The sequence below is a fragment of the Osmia bicornis genome, chromosome 5 (assembly GCF_907164935.1).
Source record: "Osmia bicornis bicornis chromosome 5, iOsmBic2.1, whole genome shotgun sequence".
NCBI lineage: Eukaryota > Metazoa > Arthropoda > Insecta > Hymenoptera > Megachilidae > Osmia > Osmia bicornis.
In genome coordinates, this window is record NC_060220.1 from 398,372 (window position 1) to 418,997 (window position 20,626).

At 38.4% G+C, this 20,626-nt stretch overlaps 3 protein-coding genes across 9 annotated transcripts; 1 reads left to right on the forward strand and 2 right to left on the reverse strand.

Moving 5' to 3' along the window:
• Nucleotides 1–79: 79 nt before the first annotated feature.
• Nucleotides 80–2,343, reverse strand: LOC114882784 (diphosphomevalonate decarboxylase). Of its 2 annotated transcripts, none has more exons than XM_029199818.1 (9): nucleotides 2,208–2,343; nucleotides 1,640–1,710; nucleotides 1,505–1,572; nucleotides 1,395–1,441; nucleotides 1,175–1,326; nucleotides 938–1,105; nucleotides 588–881; nucleotides 369–530; nucleotides 80–305 (listed from the first exon to the last, which is right to left on the reverse strand). In XM_029199818.1, exons 1-9 carry the CDS (start codon nucleotides 2,257–2,259, stop codon nucleotides 156–158), a joined length of 1,164 nt encoding a protein of 387 aa, XP_029055651.1. In that variant the 5' UTR covers nucleotides 2,260–2,343; the 3' UTR covers nucleotides 80–155. The 2 variants fall into 2 exon arrangements, with proteins under 2 accessions (XP_029055651.1, XP_029055650.1); XM_029199817.1 differs by having other exon boundaries at nucleotides 363–530.
• Nucleotides 2,344–2,448: 105 nt separating this feature from the next.
• On the forward strand, nucleotides 2,449–19,304 carry LOC114882783 (carboxyl-terminal PDZ ligand of neuronal nitric oxide synthase protein-like). 5 transcript variants are annotated; one of them, XM_029199815.1, is made up of 13 exons: nucleotides 2,449–3,706; nucleotides 6,052–6,199; nucleotides 9,492–9,563; nucleotides 9,649–9,738; nucleotides 10,287–10,348; nucleotides 10,549–10,657; nucleotides 16,087–16,285; nucleotides 16,510–16,634; nucleotides 16,710–16,895; nucleotides 17,109–17,291; nucleotides 18,203–18,475; nucleotides 18,554–18,752; nucleotides 18,818–18,909. In XM_029199815.1, the coding sequence occupies exons 2-13, from the start codon at nucleotides 6,092–6,094 to the stop codon at nucleotides 18,820–18,822; spliced, it is 1,611 nt and encodes a 536-aa protein (XP_029055648.1). In that variant the 5' UTR covers nucleotides 2,449–3,706; nucleotides 6,052–6,091; the 3' UTR covers nucleotides 18,823–18,909. The 5 variants fall into 5 exon arrangements, with proteins under 5 accessions (XP_029055648.1, XP_029055643.1, XP_029055644.1 ...); XM_029199810.1 differs by having other exon boundaries at nucleotides 18,554–19,304; XM_029199811.1 differs by having other exon boundaries at nucleotides 6,056–6,199; nucleotides 18,554–19,304.
• On the reverse strand, nucleotides 7,076–8,084 carry LOC114882786. 2 transcript variants are annotated; one of them, XM_029199820.2, is made up of 3 exons: nucleotides 7,859–8,084; nucleotides 7,730–7,798; nucleotides 7,076–7,588 (listed from the first exon to the last, which is right to left on the reverse strand). In XM_029199820.2, exons 1-3 carry the CDS (start codon nucleotides 7,964–7,966, stop codon nucleotides 7,448–7,450), a joined length of 318 nt encoding a protein of 105 aa, XP_029055653.1. In that variant the 5' UTR covers nucleotides 7,967–8,084; the 3' UTR covers nucleotides 7,076–7,447. The 2 variants fall into 2 exon arrangements, 1 of the variants encoding a protein (XP_029055653.1); XR_006829434.1 differs by having other exon boundaries at nucleotides 7,076–7,644; nucleotides 7,730–8,084.
• Nucleotides 19,305–20,626: the final 1,322 nt, after the last annotated feature.

Genomic DNA, 20,626 nt, shown 5'->3' on the forward strand with positions numbered 1-20,626 from the left:
CTGAATACTTGAGATATCACTGTATTATCTGACAATGAGATAAACAGTGAATAAGGAAAATGTACTTAGATAAACAATGTTTACAGATGAGTCCTTTTTATTATTGGATGAATTCTGTCTTAAAAAAATAAGTTACAGACACCCTATCGATAAGTTTAAACATGATTTATAGGCCATCCTTGACTATTTAAAAGATGATCTTTGGGATCTTCAAGATATTTAGGGCCATCTCCAATCTGTGTATGAATAATATACTTGAAACATCCTAATGCATGTTTTGGTACATTAATTTTCTTTAATAAATCCTAAAAAACAATTATTTTAGTTTGGAATAAATAACATATGTTTATACAAATACAAACATTTACTTCTGAAGGTTTAACTGCATCAATAGGTAACCCTTTTTTGTATTCAATTAAAACATCTTCTGATGGTGGAAAGAAATAATCCAATACACCCATAACTATTGGTACATCTTTCTCCAAAAGATACAAAGTTGCATTTGGTCCTGCATCAAAAGTATATGCAACCTAAAATCAACAGCATTATTTTAAGCTGTAAGTTTAAGACTTGATTATTAGTATTACCTTTACATCATTGACAGCTTCATTATATGAATGTACAAGTTCAACAATTGCATATGAAACATCATTCATATAAATATTTGGTGGATATGTATCTAAACTTAATGCATGGAATTGATTAGAATCTTTCATTGTGATTTCAGCATATGTTTTGAAATCTTTTTCTATAATTGCTTGTTGTATTCTATTTGCTCGATCAGGAACAACATGTTTTACTCTATGTTTTAGAAGCTCAGATGTTTCCATAGTTCTTTTCATTCCAATTGCACTGGAAACTTTTTTCTTTGAATCATTTACCTACAGAAGAATATACAATTGTAAACATGTTTAATAAAACAACGAATAATACATACAACTAGTATCAAAATTCTCATTTCTGGCCAGTGAGTAGCAGGTGCAATTTGTTTTACTATACTATCAGTTCCATTTGGTTCAGAACCCATGTACCATCTTACAAAACCTCCTACAGTGCTACGGCATGCTGATCCTGAACCGAGACGAGCTATTACACTAATATCACCCTAGAAATCAATATTTAAACATACAGAAATTGTAATAAATTTTGTGTACTAAATAATATAAAACAATACCTCTACTTCATATAATTTAGCAAGAGTTGTAACAAGACACGCGTATCCTGCTGCGCTAGAAGCTAGACCAGCTGCAGTTGGGAAGTTATTTTCTGAGCAGATGTGAATTTTCCATTGATTTAATTGTTTGGAACCTCCTGCCCTTTTTCTAACTAAAACAGTACACTTTATTACTTTTACAAATCTCAAACCTTTAGCATAGTTTTATAGATTTATATACTTTCTGTTAAACAATTCTGTAGCCTAGGATTCTTAATGTCTTCTTCTCTGAAAAGTTATAAAATTATGCTGAAATATGTTTGAATTTTTAAATAAATCTTTCAAACTTACTGTTTATTTAACCATATACAATCTTTTTTGAAGTCTGGGCTGATCATAACAGTAGTTTTTGCACATAACTACAAATTAAAGCGTGTAAGGATTATAAGTATTTTTTTGTACGAACATAATACTACATATATTTACCTGTTCAGTATCTAGAGTAGTACTAATAGAATCATTTAACGGTAAAATTAGCTTCTCATCTCTTTTACCCCCTGTAAAAATGAAAAATGTAAATTACTGATCTATGCTGCATAATCTCAACAATTTATTCTGCTAACACTTGAGAAAATCTATTTAAATTCAAACTGCTTCCAAAGGTCAGGTATGAAAGAAACTTGTGATACTTTTAAATGTATCTTCTTATACGAGTATAGAAGGTTATTTATTAACAAAATTTAAAAAAGAAATAATACAATATTTAGTAATACAAAAAACTTTAACAGTGATTTAAAATTCTAAAAATGGCGGGCATTTGAACGTGAAACAGGAACTGGAAACTTTTCTTAAACTCTGTTGTTTATTTAATTATTATTCTTCTTAAACATAAATAATAATATAATTGAATAATTCAACATGTAATTTATAGCAATTTATGTACTATAAACGAATAAATTGTCTATGTACATTATCTAAAAAAAATGTATTAAATATTATAATAATCATGACAATTACACAGTAACAATTGAAAAATAATAAAAGAGATACTTACAGTATTTTATAACAGCAATATTAACGGGTGCAAGACAAGTAACGGTATTCATTTCTCAAACTTCCGTCTATCCCCTTTCTTCGGTAACTGTGCGCTAAATAACACGATTTCAACCTACGCGTAGCATTTTTATTGGGAAAAGCACAAACTACGTATAAACTAGATTGAAGATCTAATATAATTTGTTTCTATCACCACAACTGAAATCAACAACTTCTTTAACAATTCAAAATGATCTTTTTCTTAATGAATATCTGTATTCAACGTATTTTAATTCCATTTATTTAACATTAATTGCCGAGTACAATGATTAAAATTCTTGCAGTAACATTTATTTATATGTAAACACATAGTTTATTAATTTTATACATTTTTTAATGTATTATCGTTATCGATTCAATTTTCACTGAAAAATCTGTTTTTGAATTTGTATCGATTGCCCGCCAAAAACTATTTCTGCTTTACCGACAGATTCGGCGACACGTTTCACCGTTCCTCCGATAGATGGCGGTGCAGCCGAGAAGAATTCCCGCTCCTCCCCCACAAGACATGTACCGACTCAGCCGGTTTTCAGTATGATGCCGGTCGCGTCCACGGTGGGGGTGATTCGCACGTTCCTCCGAGGACCATACGTACCACGATCGTGTACGGCGTGCACGGTGTTTCTACGAAGCGCGCGCTCCTTCTTCGCAATAGGACAAACAGAACGGAGAACGAAAGGACAATATGAGCGTAACTCGTTAAGACGGAATCTCCGGAAACGTAGAACAGAAGAAAACTAATAAAGAAGAAACGGTGAGAGGAACATGGTGTGTACTTACGAGGTACCACGATCATTCCGAGGACGTTATTAAAAGGCAGTAGGAAAGTAATGGTGCGATTCGAATGCTAGTGGCCGCATCCCTCCCCTGTTATCTCGCGCGTGCTTACATTGTGAATCTGTGCGTCGTTTCCTTTCTCCGAATCGCTCGAGTTAACACGCGATCACCTTGGCTCGTATCGTAACGAATTCTCGTGGTTCGCCGTAAAAAGAACATATACACGCGGCGAATCAAAGACGAAAAGAAAGAAGAAGAATAAGAAGAAAGCGGGAGAGGCGAATGGAGCCGGTGGCACGTACATATATACACGTAGAGTGATCAAGTGGTGGTCGCGTTGGGTCGAATAAGATCGGAGACGTAAAGGTGCTCCCGTGGGACGTCTCGTGGGTTACGGTGACCGAGTCACTGTCATCTGTTTCCAAGAAGGAGAGAGGTCGACGGTTTCTGTGTTAGTGTATAACCGCGCCATGGGGCGTCAGTGTTGCTCCTTCACGAACGGCCGGACCTGAATGTGTGCATATTTCTCCTGGCTGACTGGCCTGCCTTCCATCGTTAAGCTGCATTCACAAAAGGAGCCGATTTTCGGGCAAGGACCGTGTTTCGGTCGTACTTGCCAGGAACACGATTCGAACCGGTTAATGAAGACTATCCTGCAACGATCGTCCAATCGGCTAGCAGGTAACTATAAAGCGAGACCTGACTTATCGTTTTTATTATTTTTATTATTTTTTTTTTTTTTTCAATACATATACAAGAGTATCGTCAATGGATATACATAGTCTTGAACTCGGGACTGGCACCTTCATTTCCTTCGTGCATCTTTTATTAGACAAACTTCTCCCTAACTGTTCAATCGTTTCCCGCTGAATAATTTATTCTTCGCACAGTGTTTCAGTATTCCTAGCTATCGTAACAGAACGCCTCGATTTACCTGCAGCTACTTTTTTTCATTCTTCCGCGATTCTTGCTTCCTGTCGTTTTCTTCGCGTTGCATTAGCCACTGCGGCGCTCCCTTTAAAGTACCGTCACGGATCGTTATAAATCACGAAAAACCGATGAATTTTTCACTGAAATTAACGACTCGTGCGAAAGTAGCGGGATACATGCTCACAGGCCGTAAAACACGTTCAATAGCACACGTGGGGTGGTTAAATGAGGTCCTTCACTTTAACTCAGTTTCCAATGGGTCTCTTCGCTGATGCTGACGAGCAATATTTATAAACAGCCAAGCTAGTCGACTGACAACGTTACGAACTGTCTCGAAAATAATTTTTCAAAAATTATATTATAAGTTTCTTCCTTAAAATAGTTTTTTCACTTAGCAATTTTTCAGGAATTTACGGATATTCATTTTTTATTTTATTCATTTCAGCTGCTGGCGTAAAAAGAACAGATTACACGTGGAGATAGAGCATTTCCTTCTTAGGTTCTATTCACGATGGATGTCGCATTACAAACAGATCAGACACTCGTACAATGAGTATGCGTCCCGCGTTTACCGTTCTATACTTATTGCCACCATAGGTGGACGCGATTGTAGATACAAGAACGCTTTTCTTTGTTCGATTCACGCACGCATCTGTGAATGCCACCTTGATTCAGGTGTGCACAAAGATGCACCCTTCGGCGGTGCTTGAACTCTGCGTTTCGACGTGACCGTCGTCGTTACGCTTCTCTTTAACAATTACTTATTTCAATTTTTATACGCCATTATGTCCTTTGAATTGCCTAGTTATTTTCTGGTGTACTGCGCATGCGCGTGTGCCGTAGTTCAACGCACCACTTTTTTCAAACTTTTTAATATGTATATTTAAATTACTACAAGTTTTTTGTATACATTATATTTAAAATTTTTATACCTTATAATTTATTGAACTTTTACGTTTCATATTGTGGATTGGTGACAATTTTTTCCCCTAATATATTCAGGTTATTTTATAATGTATCGCGCATGCTCGTACACATCACTTTTTAAAAATTTCTAAGTGTATAGATAGTTTGCTTTTCTACTTGTTAATCAGTATTTTGTTAGAAAAATAGCGAACGGGTGTAACGGTTTTTTATGCGCGTAACTTTCTAGGAATTATTTATGAGCATTAAATGTTTAGTGGGATATAAAGAGGCAGCATGGGAATTCAGTGTAAATTGTATTTGCTTTTCAAACTAATTCAGAGATTAGGAACGCGTTTGAAGCTGAGTTAGCGAGCATATGAACAGCAAAACTTAAGCTTTACAGTTTTATGCGATCGTATATAATCACGAACTGAAAACATTCTAAATTTTTATTGGTACTATATTATGTATACACTAAATGTAGACATCTGAAAATCAATTTCCCATTAGAAAACACTTTAGTCATTCTTTTTTTCTAGGAACAATAACTTTCCATAATTCCATAGAGATCGCTTGAAACGGATGTAATAAAACTACTTCCTATTTCGACGCCGTTTATCTCTCTTTGTACCTGAAACTGATAAAATTCATTCCACGGAATAGTTCCGATATCCTCGGAAAAGTAGAAAGTGTTTCGGTTTCAATAAGTTCACTTGTTTGCTAAAGTTTTCAGAATCTAGAAGGTTGAGAAAGGTAAAAATCTTTCGTGTTACGTAGGCCAGTTGTCGTGGCCGGGCCACCTGGCAATTGGTTCCCATGAATGGAGAGGCGTCGGAATCGGGAGGGCGCAGGAAATCGGTACTTATTCTCGGCCTCGATGCTATCTTCAGGCTCTCCGCGAGCCTTTTTCTTCAGCCGGTGTATGTATGTACCTTCGGACTCGATCAAGAAACACGTCAGATGTGCGTCAGCTACAGGCTGTATACATAGATCGTAGCTGACCTTGAACGCGGGTACCAGTTGCATCACGTGTTTCTCGAACGGGTTCAACCTTCCACGGGTTCTCTAGGATGCGATACTATTTTCAGAGAGCTCGATGGATCGGAAAACTTTGCAGTCTTTTTAATCCTTAATAAAAATTGAAGGATAATTTTGGGAATTTAACGCTGATACAGAGTTTAATGTTTCAGCAAGACTGGACGAGGATAATCGGATGAAGCTGGGCCAAGCATGCCCTCTAAGAAGCAATACAATCTCGTTCATAATGACGAGTACGACACCAGGATACCACTGCACAGCGAAGAGGCGTTCCATCGTGGAATCGTCTTCCACGCCAAGGTAATCATCGGCGAATGCTTTCTCACCTTTTGCTGCAACATGATTTCTTCCTCCGAACACACCTACCATCGAATTTTTTTACCCTCAGATTGAACGCCGTATCGTTAGTGTAAGCTTGATGAATTACTTAAACTCTTAGCGAGTGTTTAAGCACGCAGCAGGATAATTGCTCGGATTGTAAAGTTTTACGCAATTTGAATTAACAGGACTGGTTTAGGCTTCTAGAACCTTATACGGACTGTCTCGAAGTCCTACAACTGGAAACATTATAGGACCGCAGGGTGAGCAAAGGTACTATAGATGACTTCACAGTCGTAAAAATCAATATCGAGAAGGTGGTCTAATTTTGTTTCATCGTATCTCGAATCGTTGCCAGAAGGACGAATTGATTCCATAAGCGGCTGTGTTGCAACCCGTGCGTCGCCGACCTTTCGGCCGACCTCTTAGTATCTATAATAATCCATCTATATCCTAGACTTATTCTTATCCTTTCTGTTCATTCCAGTTAATACCAGCTATACGACTGCAGTCTTTGCGGCTTTTTCAAGAACCTTCTTCCATTATATTCCCAATCGTCATGATCCCATTATTGGACTTCCTATCTGTGGATTACTCATGAAAGCTGTAACTCTGGCTCTCGAATAAGGAGAATGATCAAACGTTCAAAAGAATGGATCTAGTCATCGATGAACGAACTGTTCGTTTCGTGTCTCTTCCGGGAAAATAAATTCTGAAGGCAGTAAGCAAGAAATTTTATCGTATCGAAGGAACGGCGGGATTCTGGAAGTAAGGCTCGATGGATTCTGAATACTAGCGGTTCTTACTTGTCCACGAAACTGGTACAGGACAGTTATCTCGCGGGAGGTAAACGTTAAGTGTTCGAAATGCGATTACTAGTAGAGGCGTTGAAACGAGAATGGTTACACCACGGTATAACCAATCCCTGGATAGAGCTCTCTTGTTTCTTTTCATCAAGGTTCAAACGATATTAATATTCCTCTCTACGTAAATTATCGGCTTATTTTAAAACGGAATTAACAAGGGCACCGACAAGTTTCGGAGCAATGATACTAGGAAACAAACGGTAGGAGGGTACAAAAGACGGATAGGAAAACAAGGTATTTTCAAAATAATTTTAAAACAGTTACAGTTTATTCTCTTCGATCCATTATAACTTTTTATTTTAGATGCAACGAGTGATATTTTCGTACGAATGTGGATTCAGTGAAAACGTTTCTTGTATTCTCTTTAAACTTTCCCAATTGCATCGCGAAACCATTCACCAGGAGGATCCCGTTTTCCCAAAATACTTGACGAGCGACGCTGTAATTTACCGCACAATTCGACCCGACAGAATAGCCACATAAAACCGCAAGCGTTTCCACGAATCTAAAAAGTATAGCATTCCTTTACGGAAGTGGTTGATTCGTTTATTGAAACTGTTCCTACAGTGGATGGATGTAGGTCGATCCATGAAAATTGCAATTTTACAATACGTTGTCGTAGGAGAAACTTAAGTACTGTACTTACGATTAGGCAAATGGTTGTCAGCGTGTTAAGCGGTACCACATGGTCAAATGTTGAGAGATGACAAATGATCTACCATGGAAAAGTCGTTGAATGGAACAACCCTGTGTATACACAGCACCCTATACATACCCAGTAGGTGCGCGATCGATGGGTGCGTGGCAATGCAACAATCGCGACAGGGTGAGGTATTTTTGGCCGACGGTCGCCAACGGAGAACCGTGACGTCATTGTGCACATGTTTATTTCAGCGGTGTACGTTTCTCGGAAAGGTTAAAGCTTTCGCGCGGACGCCGGCGTCTAAGCTCGTAAAGCGTACGCAAACGCGGTCACTTTTCCGAGGGAACGGAATGGGTTATTCGCGGCGTTCTCATTTTCTCTTGCTGACGTTCGCGTTCCCTCGCCAGTGGTCGCGTTCAATTTTCAAAGCTACCATTAATTTTCATTCCACTACGGCGCGGCGCCAACCTATTTCGCATCTCTATAATATTTTCTTTTATAATTCTCTATTGCGGATAAGATGGAATATTCTTTCTCATTTTGAAGGGGAAAAGCTTGCTGGATGGATTCCGCTTACAGAACCGTGTGCGCTTCCAAAGATTTTCTGGAACAGCGATTAATCTTCGTTCCCCGAGCTCAGGTTCCGTGGACTGTTCATTTTCTGCTGGGCTTCGGCTTCGGCTTCGGCTTCGGCTTCGGCTTCGATGAAAGGGATAATATTGCTCAAAGGCGTCCCCTTTCGATCCGCATACGTATATCTAAAAGTTGGATTTTCAGTCCATTCAAACCAGATTCAGATTTCAAACGTGTCCAATGAACAGAGCTTTTGAAATTCTACATGCTTGTGAATAGAGGAGAAACATAGTTTGATAAATGCGTTCAATTATTTTTAAAAATATTTTTATTTCCTTTCAAGCGAAAGGATTATAATTATTAATGAAATAATATTCTTTTGTGTGTTGTAGGTAGAGAAAGAATAATTTTCGCCCTAGTAAAGTCGCAATAATTTTAGCCACGGATGATCCTCTTGGCAAACGCAATGTTCGCGTTGCTTTTGTTTCGCCTGGGTCATATATTCAGCCGCTTGTTCGCAATCTCGGTTATGCACCCTGTATTTATGCAACCACGTGCATCCATTGCTCTACAAAGCAAATTCCATGCTGTTTCGCTAACCTTTTTATAGTTATTTATAATTGTCTAATGAATCATCGAAGACAGCAATTTTTTAGAATTTAATAGTATCATAGCGTGGTATTGAGTATTTTAAACGATGCGACTCTCGGTGTCCGGAATGGGTTACCGTTGCATCGGTGTATCGATCGTTAGAAACTCGATCGTCCAGCACTTTTACATAGGACGCGTGGGAGATCAGCACGTGTGCAACGACTCGACTAAACACGTGGCCAGGTTATCGTTTCAATGAAGATTTTCTAAATACGGCTGCTAGCTGGCTGCGTTCCTCTATTCACAATTTATTTTCATTGCCTCACTGTCGTTTTGCATGGGAAACCTTGGTTGTTTTCCCTTTTTTTTTATACCATTCGCGGTCACCGATCTTTTGATCTTTTTCTTGGAGGTACAGTTACCAAAAAAATAGCCCCGCATCAAGTTGAAATGAATTCAGTCTCTACGTTCTCGCAAGTCAGAGTAATAAATCGTTAAAGTAATTAAGAAAATTACTTTGCGTCGTTGGAATGATTCAACGTCCGTCGCGTCGATGACGGTGCAAACAAGTGGAAAGCTTTTTAATTCTGTCTGCCCATAGTTCATCGGCTCTATGGAGGTTCCCCGACCGACCAGCCGAGTGGAGATCGTGGCGGCGATGCGAAGAATCCGCGTGAGTTCACATAATCTCTAATTAACTACGACCGATTACACCCTCCGGGCGATATTCGTTAATTTTAGTCTTACGTTGTCCTCAGTACGAGTTCAAGGCCAAAGGGATCAAAAAGAAGAAAGTGACCCTCGAGGTGTCGGTGGACGGTTTGAAAGTCACCCTTCGAAAAAAGAAGGTAATTTTTCTAGTGCTTAGGTAATTATTTTCAATTTGTATTATAGATGTAAAGTGTCGAGTATGGAATATTAAGTACCAAGTCTTTCTATGAAAGCTGGTATTTCCATCTTCTATAAAATTAATATCTGTCTGTGAATCTGTTTGAAATCCAACGAGATACTAAATACCAGTCTCGACGAATCAAGAGTTCATAATATTTCAATGTTAACGCGCCAATTACTCAGGGATTGCAGTCTCTGATTTATTGCGCCAGGCTTTTTGGCTTGTTGCACCGACGTACATGTATGCACCTGTCCTAACTATGTATTTGGTACTCGTTATCCATTATTAATCAGTAGAAATAACGCATTCGGAGATGGAAAAGCGTTCCAAATTCATTCGCAAAATATTTGAAACGTGTTTTTTTTTTTTTTTTTCAACATTCCTATGTGTTTCATATGTGAAATACTATAATGTTACTTGAGACGTGGTATCGTATGATTGCACTTACTTGGTAGCAACCTACGTATCATGGATTAATGAGTCATTTACTCTGTGTTTGCACAGAAGAAGCAGCAACAGTGGATGGACGAGAATAAAATATACCTGATGCACCATCCCATATACAGGTAAGTACTCTCCTTCCATAGAAACGTTTTTCTCCACGATTTTTGTTGAACCAAGTTCCTGTAGCTCCCTTAATTAACAGCAACTTTTGTTCATTTTCTGTCTACCATATAGTGAATCTTTAATCAATGAAATACCTATTAATTCTAAATCACTAAATTGAAGGAGAGAAAGAATTTTTTTTTTAATGAATTTCTTACAGGATATTCTACGTCTCCCACGATAGCCACGACTTAAAGATTTTTAGCTATATTGCCCGCGATGGAAGCAGTAACACATTCAAGTGCAACGTTTTCAAATCTAGCAAAAAGGTAAGCGTTCCATATTTTAATCGTTTATGTCGTCAAACTTCAAACATAGCTATTCAAATAAACATTAGATATTAACAATATAATCAAACATGGTGAAAGATCAACAGTATCGTGACAAACGCTTTTATAAATCTTCCAATATAGTTGACTATATTTTTTAAGGCGTATTTTCAAGCGAAGAATCACTTTTGCGAAAGTTTGTATGTTTTGAAACGAAATACAGTGTGTGTCTTTCGATGCAGAAGAGTGATCCACGAAAGCTTTCGTTGTGTACACAAATTGTGACGCGATGCGAGAAGCTCTAAGCTTAGACGCCTGTTTCGTACGCTTCTATTTTTTTCACTTTTATCTCTTCTTTTTTTTTCTTTTTTTTTCTTTTTTTTCTTCCTTTTATACGACGGGTTTCGTAGAAGTTATTTTAACAACCTCTTGCCACCGGACCATTGTAAACAGATGACCGACCGATCAACCACCTTTTCAATCTGGAAATAATTCATCATGATACATGATAATTTTTCGATAGAAATTTTTTTTGCAAAGAAAATGAAAGAAATAATTATTGCAAGTAGTATAGATCAATGCACAGTCAGGCGACTGGTGTAAGTAGTATGGGTTTGGATGCGATCAGGCAAGTAGTATACGAAAAATTTTTTTTTTTAGACGCGTTTCAAAAGGATTCTAAATCACTGTTCGGTAACATTTCATCGTTGAAAGTTCAAGGTGTACGCATGTTGCAAAGTTTTGTGCGCGAAGCGCAATTTGTCATTTAGAAAATAAACGTCGATGCCTCGCAGGCTTCAAAGTGATCCCGACTTTCGAGTAAGCTTTTCGTTTGAAGCGTGTTTAACTCTGAAAATAAACAATTCCACGAATGAATTAAGCTCTGTTCGTTACTTTGTCAGGAAACTTTTTTTTCCCTTCCTCGAGTATACACAGTTGATCGGTCAATTTTCTTTCATGCTTTAAAGGAATCTATCATTTTCTTGGCAGTCTGCGTTTCACAGACTCGCGATAAATTATTCTGACAAAGTTTCATAAATATCACCGAATGTATCAGTTTTTTCATTCAGTTATAAAATTAAATTGTATTGAAAATTTGAAGATACAGAAGCAACAATTTATAAACGCGATGCTATAACTATTACAATAGAATTTTACACCTATTTTTAATCTCGCAATTCTTTATTTTTTTCCGTTCAAATTATTCCATGTAATCAAACCTCTGCCATCGATCACTGCTCGAACAACCCTTCCGGCAATTAACGCGTTAATAAATGCCCCGTTACAACATAATTAACGAGGTATCGAGAAGTTCCTCGGAAACAGATGTTTCGTTACGTAAATTTGCTTATCGGAGCAAGGGAAACGGAGGAAAGGGGTCTCGTTGAATTCCTCGACCGAATTACCGGTCTCGTCTGGGTGAAGGGTGCTCGAAACGGAACGCCGAGCGCCGGAACGCAAAGAGACGGAGGCTGGTGAAATTTCAAGCGTTGCTTTCCGCGTTCTGAAAGCTCTAGCCTTCGTGCTGCTCGGCCACTTTAAGCTTCTACCGAGAAGCCTCCTCTCCTCGAGTCCCGAAACGAGTCGGGATGAGACTAGGCTCGTCATTCGACGAAACGCACTGACACTGGTCAGCTGTGACGATGGACAGAAGAAAAGAAAAATTTTTCATGGAAAAGAAGAGACACGTTGGCTGAAGAAGCTTGAAAGAAATCGTACAATGAACGAGGAGAAGAATGTTTAAGCATTGTGTTTGTGACGTGAAGATGTTCTAGACAGCTCGAGACAGTTTTAATTCGTCGTTCTTCAATTTTCTTCTCTCGTCTAATGGAACGTTGATTAGGTAACACAGGGCGCCGTGATTAACATGTTGTATGTACCTATCGCAGTGCAACGAAGGCTAAATATAATAATTCAGCAAAGACGAAAAAAGAATACTAAAGAAGCCTAAAATAATGCTAAAGATAGGAATGTTTCCGTAGGATATTACGCTCGGCAAGAGATCCCAGCACGCCCACGTGTGACGTAGAAGCGGGCCGCGGCCGTATCGAGGCCGAGAATCGAGAGACTTTCGTCATTAGCTGGTGTTTCGAGACGATCGGATCGCGCCGCGGAAATGCCATTCAGCCACACGAAAGCGAGAATATTAATGCGCTTATAAATAAACCGGAGGAAAAATCCAGCGGGTAGAGGTGGCGTCGCGACGCTTCTGCTTCACCATCGGACTGCTTCTCCGCTTTGAAACGCAGCATTCCCTCGGTGGCACAAGCTTAGTTCCGCTCCACCTGGTCAACGCGTCGAAATACCAGTATTTCTAGTATAAAACACCCGCCGTATCTTCTCTCATTCGGTTTCAGGCTCCTGTCTTGTGATTCATCCTGAAAGAGTAGAGAAATAGATGAGTTATGGTGGTTGAGAAAGGTTCGAGTAATTATTGAGAATTAGAAGTGATCGAGACTGTTCATCAAAGAGATAGAAAATAGAATTTGATGAGGTTTGAAGAATTTTGTGATTGTGAGAGATTGAAGGAAGTTTGAAGAGAGTAATTTTTAAGTTAGTTGAAGAAAATGGAAAAAGTTTTGAAGTGAAGAATAAAGAGTTTCATATAATTCAAGGGAAATTAATTAAAAAGTACCTTTGGAGAAGTTTAAAAGATAAATAATTAAAGAACCAAAGTGGAAACTAAAACCAGAAGAGAAAAAATGAAGAAGAAACTTGGAAAAGAAGCTTTAAGAAAATCAACAAATAAAATTGAACAAGCTGTTAAGATCTCAAGGCCGACTAAAAAGTGAAAATTTCAATAATTTTAAAAATACTGTAAGTACCTCAACGCTCACACGTTACACGTAAACGTCAGGCCCGTCAAATGACTGGAAATATAACAAATGATTAATGCTACTGTCGAGTGATCGATGCAACAGTAGGATTACATTTAACAGTAAAATTTATCATTGTCTCGAGCGTGCCGCTTTCCTTGCTCTTATCTCAATGAAAGAGCTAACAGCGTGCTTTTCATTGAAAACCCTTGAAGATCTTACGGTAACGAGGTCGCAGAGAACAAACTCCTTCTGCCGACGAATCGAATCCCATCATACACCTCTTTCTGGCTGGCAAATATTTACCGAGAGCTTTCAGGAAATGAAGTTTCCATGGTGAGCCGCTTCTGATTTCTCGCGATTTCTGTTTTTGTTTCTCCGTTGCCTGAAACAATACGCTGTTCAGAGTAACGTTATGTTTTTCCGGTTCTTCTCTCTTTACAAAGTTCAGCGAATTCGTAGATACACGATTCGTACGATCGTACGCTTAATTTTCAAATTTAAGCTTTCAAATTAGTAATTTAATAATTTCAATAATCAGTAAATTAAGAGTAATTCTAATTAAGAAGGAAGCAAGCATTAACATCAATGAATCTTCGTTCTTGTCGTTCATAAATCTCGAACTTGACCCAGACGAGGAGTACCAGTGATAACGACGATGTAGCTGGTCACTTTGATTAGGCGAGCGTGCGTAATGCGAGTAAACACGCTCTCCGGTGATTAAGTAGCGACGTGATAACACGCGTTCCTCTCGATCAAGTGCACGCGATCATATTTATGATCCACGCGTGTTCTTCCTCACCATTATAAGCGTCTAGACGTGATTCATCATTTTTTTTTTTTCATTCACATTTCATTATTTCCTTGCAAAGAAACAAAGAAAGACTCTAATCTAAGTTTTTCACTCCAAATTGTGTAGAAGAAATTCTCTTATATTGTAAAGATAACTACTCTTATTGTTAATGATTAGAGTTTCGATACGTCTTACAACAAACATCCATCTTAAATGATTTCAAAGCAGAGAATCAGCTTCGTGTATTTATTTCAAATACACGCGGCGAACACGATGTTCGTGGTCGAAAGAATCGATATTTACGCGCTGTAGTGTTCCCGGTCGATTCCAATTATAAACAGCCGCCGGTGGACCGACTGGCAAACTCCCCGATAAATCTTGCTCGCTTTAGAAACTATTACGGATCCGCGTCGTCGTTTACGGGCGAGCTTCGAGCAACGAGCGCAAACGTTTATTTGCCTCGAGGCGTACGCGAAGAACAAGCGGTGTTCCTAACATCGTGTCTCTCCTCGCCGACGAGGAATTAATCCTGAAGCTAATAAATTTTCGTCCACAGAGAGAGAGAGAGAGAGAGAGCCAGTTTGTTTACCTAGTACAATAGAAAAACACTGTTTTAGTGATCTTACACAAGATATTTAAAAAAAATTGTAATTTGCATTTATTTTTATGGACTTAAAGAATGTGGTATACTTTGGATAGTTGCTAAATTCTCTTGATCATTTCAATTTCGTGGGATCTATGAAATTGCAATTTTCTGTTCCTTTCGATATCTAGAAAAGAAAGAGGATTAGCCAGTTGAACAATGATCAATGAATAAGAAAGCGAACAATCGAAATTCCAAATACGTCATACCGACCATAAAACAGTGATAAAATTCCATCAAGTACAAGACACGTAACCAGCCATGCTGAAGAATTCAACGAAGCAAGTCAATTCAGCGGATGCTTCCGCGTCGTCTGCTTCCGGCCCGGCCAGTCCATCCGCTGTTGAGACCACCCCGAAGCCAAGGAAGAAACTATCGTTCAAGGAACCTGAAATATTCAACTATCTGAAGTTGAGGAAACCCTTTGGAAAACCGAAACCTCCGCCCTTGCGACTGACTCGATCTACCGGCAGTGTCGATTTCAATTTCGACGAGAACCCCTTCGAGGAGGAGAACGATGACCTCGAGGAGCTCGAGGTAAAAGTGACAACTATATCTGGGGGATAATACCGTTTATGGGGCGGGTGTATGGTGTCTCAAGGACAACAGTCAAAACGAGGGTGGAATAAATTACGTATGCTTTACATATCAGCCCTTTTCTCCCTTTCTTTTACGTGTTTGTTGTCAGTATTCAAATGGAAATTATTCTATCGTGTATATAGGTACTAGTTTTTAAATTATAGGACAGAGTGATTTCTATTGTGAAAGAAAATTGATGTCCCACCAATTAATTCGTTTGTAACGAATAAAACGCGTATAATTCTTAGAACGATCGTGTGGGTGGGTAACGTGGGTGGCAGGGTTGAGATTTTGTAGTCGTTTAACGAGAACGATGAAGCTGGAATGGTGATTTCGGTGCTTAAAACTGAACGTTTGATTATTTTGAATAACGTTTGGATACTTGGAAACTCGGCGATTAGAATTTTCTCGGATATCAAACTTAAAAATAAAATCGTTTCCTTTCCTTCAAATGTTTGAAGTTTGATGACTTTTGTATCTAACAATTTGATTAATGTCCCTTCAGTTTCTATCATTCTCTATCATAACCACTTATCTTTAAATCTTTTTACTTATATTGTTACGTTCAATTGAAAAAAAAAAAGTTGGATTTCGTTAGAGTCAAGCGATGAGGGTGGTCAGAACGGTAGGACAAGCTTTCGAGGTGTGCCATAAATTAAGTATAAACAACGCCACGGAAGACAGGGAGAGAGAGAAAGAACGGGAGAGAGATCACGAGAATCATCGTGACGTTTACGAGGACCAAGACGAAATACCGAACGAGCAGTCCCAGCCATCGCCGTCTTCTGTGCACAAAGGTTTAGTATCCTTCTGGTTTCTCTGTACGCAACCCTTGCCTCGTGTCGTTAACCTCCTTCAAATTCAATGAACTCTATTTCAAGCTGTTGTAGAAATTCCTTATAAATTTCCTGAAAGATTGAGAGCATTGTTTAATATTAAGTGGCACCGTCGCACAGCGATTAAAATATTATATTCTTCGTTACCTTGTATATTTTTATTGGAAATTTTAAATATTTTTCAGATATATCGCTGTTAGGGGACACGGAAGACTCGGTGCCGGAACAGACGACTGTCCCCTGTCTTCTCAGATCCCACGAGGTTCCAGCGACCACCGCTTCTACCTCGCCGATTAGACAATCGCCATCGGTAAAATTATTTAAAAAATAAGAATTAATAGGAGTTTCAATTGTATGTATCATGATGACGATTATGTGGCTATAGGGCATGGTGACCTCCGATTGTGGAGGATTACTGGTTGGAGGAGAGTTAACTGCTCTGAAGCATGAGATTCAGCTGTTGCGAGAACGATTAGAGCAACAAAGCCAACAAACCAGAGCCGCCGTTGCCCATGCGCGACTTCTTCAGGATCAGCTTGCGGCTGAAACGGCAGCTCGCGTTGAAGCTCAAGTAAGTGACACCTGATACTTGTCATTCCAATGATTCCTTATACTGTTCCTATACCGTGTTCATGTACATGGTGTCGTGAAGGTATTTGGAAAATAAATTTATGGATATTGTGTATTGTAGTATGACATGGTAGTATGTTAGAAAATATTGGTAACAATATTTCTTACCATCTGCTTCTTCTTCTTCTTCTTCTTCTCCTTGTTTCCATTATAGGCCAGGACACACCAATTGTTGATGCAAAATAAAGAGTTACTAGAACATATAGGTGCATTGGTTGGTCATCTCCGAGAACAAGAACGCATCTCGAGTGGCCACGTCACCTCACAGTCTCAGATTCCTGGCTCAGCAACGATGCAGCAAACTACTACCGTTCCTGACTTATCGAACCTCGGCCAGGTAACGCTCTATCGAATACCATGACACGAGTGTTCACCAGCCGGCAAGCCGTATGCCTGGAAACATAGTATTTCAATTAACATTTAATGTATCTTTTACCCTTCCCAGTTTCTTTTGTACCACCTTTTGTAATATCACCATTTTTTATAAACTTCTTAATAAAATGACATTGTATGCACCCTTTTATGTTTTGCATCCGTCAGCGACGATTGAATGAGTTGACTTGAGTTGTTATGAGTATCTTTCTTTTTTGTTTGTTTAACATAGAATTTGATGTATGCGCGTGCATTCGTTTGTCTTTATATGTACTTCTTTCATTATCTGTGCAGGTTGACTGCGTATTTTGTTTCCAGACAAGACCTGACAAAATGTCTGCTCAAAAGTACTTGCCAATATCAAATTCAAAATTGATTGAATAATGTGAGAAAAAATTGTATATATATTGTATAAATCAGAGTTAGGCTGTAAAATCTTCAAGTACACATAATGAGTTTGATATAGGTTTCATAAAGGACTCTTAATCCTTCTGAGGAAACTATGCCTGCAGCGAGACTTTGCAAACACTATCGCTTATGAGTGACGCGTTTCGCCTCTAAATTGACCGACAGGAAGATAACAATTTAATGCTGTCATTAAACCTAAATCGCTAATCCAATAATCATGCTAAGCGCCGGTGTGACGATGTTATGTAACAGGTCTTCGCACGGGACTTTGGACTCTGTGCAACCAACAAATGCTAGGTAACGTTGCCAATTTTAAACCACCATGCGGCATGTATCAGAATCTGGTTCTTCAGGTTCTATAGCACCTTCCTGATTTTCTTACCTTCAAATATTGATTCCATTAATCCTCTGCACCTTTATCTTCATGTTGCAAAATCAAATTTTCTAATATTAATTTTCTGAAAATAGTGTCCACGAACAGGAGGACAAAGTTCACCATGGGAGCTGGATCCACCTTCTCCATACTGCTCTTATCCACCAGAATCGCTGTATGCTGGGAACCTGAATACAATAGGAATTCAAGGGAACAGTACCTCGGCGGATCAGTTGCAATTTCAAACGCAGCTTCTGGAAAGGCTACACAACATAAGTCCATATCAGCCTCAAAGGTCGCCTTACAATACACCTTCCCCTTACGCGATGGGTCCTAGTCTTCTTCTACCTCCTAGCAGTAGACCATCTGTATGTAAATTCAAAATTCTTTCCTCTCTATGCGCATCGTTCAATATTTTTAATGGATTTCTTCTCTTTAACTTACAGAATTCAGCTCAGTTGTCTCCAAACTCCATGTCATTAAGAGTCTCTCAACCCAACAGTTTCTCATCGTCACCTGTAATGACACATAAATTAGATAGTTATGGTGTAAATCCGGATATCATAGACTCAAAGTCAACGTTCATTAAACCACTACCGTGTACTGGTGAAAGGAACACTGTTCACTTGGTCCAGGAAGCAAAGGGTAAGCAGGATCGAATCAATCCTCACGATGAAATACCACCAATCGTACTGGATCCTCCACCTCAGGGTAAACGTTCAGAAGCTACCGCTAAGCAGGCAAAAGAGAACACGAATGGTATGAACAATAAAAGGAATCCAGTGAAGCAGAAGACTCTGGCAACTATTTTGAGAACACCTGGACCACCTCCGTCGCGTACAACCAGCGCACGATTGCCTTCGAGAAGCGAGCTGATGTCCGAGGTGCAAAGGACTACTTGGGCACGTCACACGACCAAATGAAAAGTTTTTCCTGTAAACTTCAAGAAATATTCTTAACATATCATCTCATAGATAGAACAACTTTTAATAAAAATAGACCTTTTTTTCAAATGTTGTTTCAAATATTTAACACGTTTTTAGGAAACTTCACTGTCAGTAAACTTCTGAATTTTCTGATCAACGTCCGACCAATGAGTGTACATAAAGAGCGTGTTATTCTTGTACATACTACTAAACTTCAATCATTTTACATGATTAATGCTGTGTCGTTATAAAATAAAATAGATACAGCTTAGATTAGTATTAAATCCTTATAAGTTTTATCCAACATATTTTTGATAATCTTCAAGAAGAAAACGGTCTGCGTGTAAAATTTCTTTCTACAAAATTTGTCTTAAAATTACAAATAAAATAAATCAAGACTAGGATATAAAAGTTAATTTATGATGATTTGTTTAACCATTGGAAGGGTCACTGAATAAAATGCTCTGTAAAAATCGATGAGTCTAATTGAGCCTTACAGTGAAAACCCATTTGCAATCATCATAAATAATCATATCCTTTGAGCTGGTAGAGTAGCCGCTACTATTAATGGCGTGCAACCAAATGCGTGTTACTTTTTTTTTTAACAGCCATAAGGTAATCAAGTTATGAAGTTCATTATTCTGAATGTGCTTGTAGTTTTCTACCTTCGTGGCAACCAGTATAGCGGTAGACCGTGGAAAGATCAGAACAATTTACCTGCAATAAAGGATTAATATTATTTAACTTTTTTTAACTGTAAATTTTACAAACAATATTTTTGATTGTGATAAATAAAAAGCATGAATGAAGAGGGTAAAATGTCTGGAATTTTGAAATCAAACGACTCATCCGGATACCAACCCAAGGTGGCCTCAGGATTATTATCTCCTAAGCAGGTAACATTTTATTTTTAATTAAATTAATATTCCATTAAATCAAGTGATTTGTTATCTAGAAAAATATGATGAAGTGAAAGTAATCAACAATTATTTATGATTATCTCGAGTCTATTTAATTAGCAAATGTATCGACGACAAGAACCAGGCATCGCGTGAGAAGTAAAAACTGTTATCGGGTTCGATTACTTCACAGAAAATTTATTAATTACTATTCATACGCACCCGATATTAATTAAAAAATTGTTATTACGAAATCACATTCCTGGACACTCTCTTCGCTATAAGTTAGTCATTTTTCCAAAGTGTGCTATAAAAATAAACGACAACGATTAGCGTTACGTTTCGTGACTTTTTTTTACGAATCACGTTATAAGCTTCATTTAGATGGACAGCACATTATGAAGAGAGGGTAGAAGAGCGATTTTCGTGAGCTTTGGAAACTCGCGTGTAACACGACGCAAGAGTTTGGAAGAGAAATGATTATGTGAGGTGGGGTCACATGAAAAATGCGAGGTATACGTGAGGCACGATGCCTCTTCAGGGTGCGGCACGTACACGACCTCGAGCTTCTGGATCATTTACACCGACATGGTGTCAAAGTCTTTTTGTAGATCATTAATCCCGTAGATGCATACTTCCTAATTCTTTTTAACTTGTATTGATTACTTTAAAATTAGATATTGTCCTATAATAG

Bases quoted from the DNA above. Each gene is read 5' to 3' on its own strand.
- LOC114882784 (XM_029199817.1), bottom strand. From the start codon at position 2,259: ATGAATACCGTTACTTGTCTTGCACCCGTTAATATTGCTGTTATAAAA. The intron at 882-937 runs GTATGTATTATT...ATTCTTCTGTAG, and splicing joins TGAGAATTTTGATACTAGTT to GTAAATGATTCAAAGAAAAA. The intron at 531-587 runs GTAATACTAATA...TGTTGATTTTAG, and splicing joins AAGCTGTCAATGATGTAAAG to GTTGCATATACTTTTGATGC.
- LOC114882783 (XM_029199810.1), top strand. From the start codon at position 6,092: ATGCCCTCTAAGAAGCAATACAATCTCGTTCATAATGACGAGTACGAC. The intron at 10,658-16,086 runs GTAAGCGTTCCA...GGATTTCGTTAG, and splicing joins TTTTCAAATCTAGCAAAAAG to AGTCAAGCGATGAGGGTGGT. The intron at 18,476-18,553 runs GTATGTAAATTC...TTTAACTTACAG, and splicing joins CTCCTAGCAGTAGACCATCT to AATTCAGCTCAGTTGTCTCC.
- LOC114882786 (XM_029199820.2), bottom strand. From the start codon at position 7,966: ATGTGCACAATGACGTCACGGTTCTCCGTTGGCGACCGTCGGCCAAAA. The intron at 7,799-7,858 runs GTATGTATAGGG...TTTCCATGGTAG, and splicing joins ATCGATCGCGCACCTACTGG to ATCATTTGTCATCTCTCAAC. The intron at 7,589-7,729 runs GTAAGTACAGTA...TATACTTTTTAG, and splicing joins TGACAACCATTTGCCTAATC to ATTCGTGGAAACGCTTGCGG.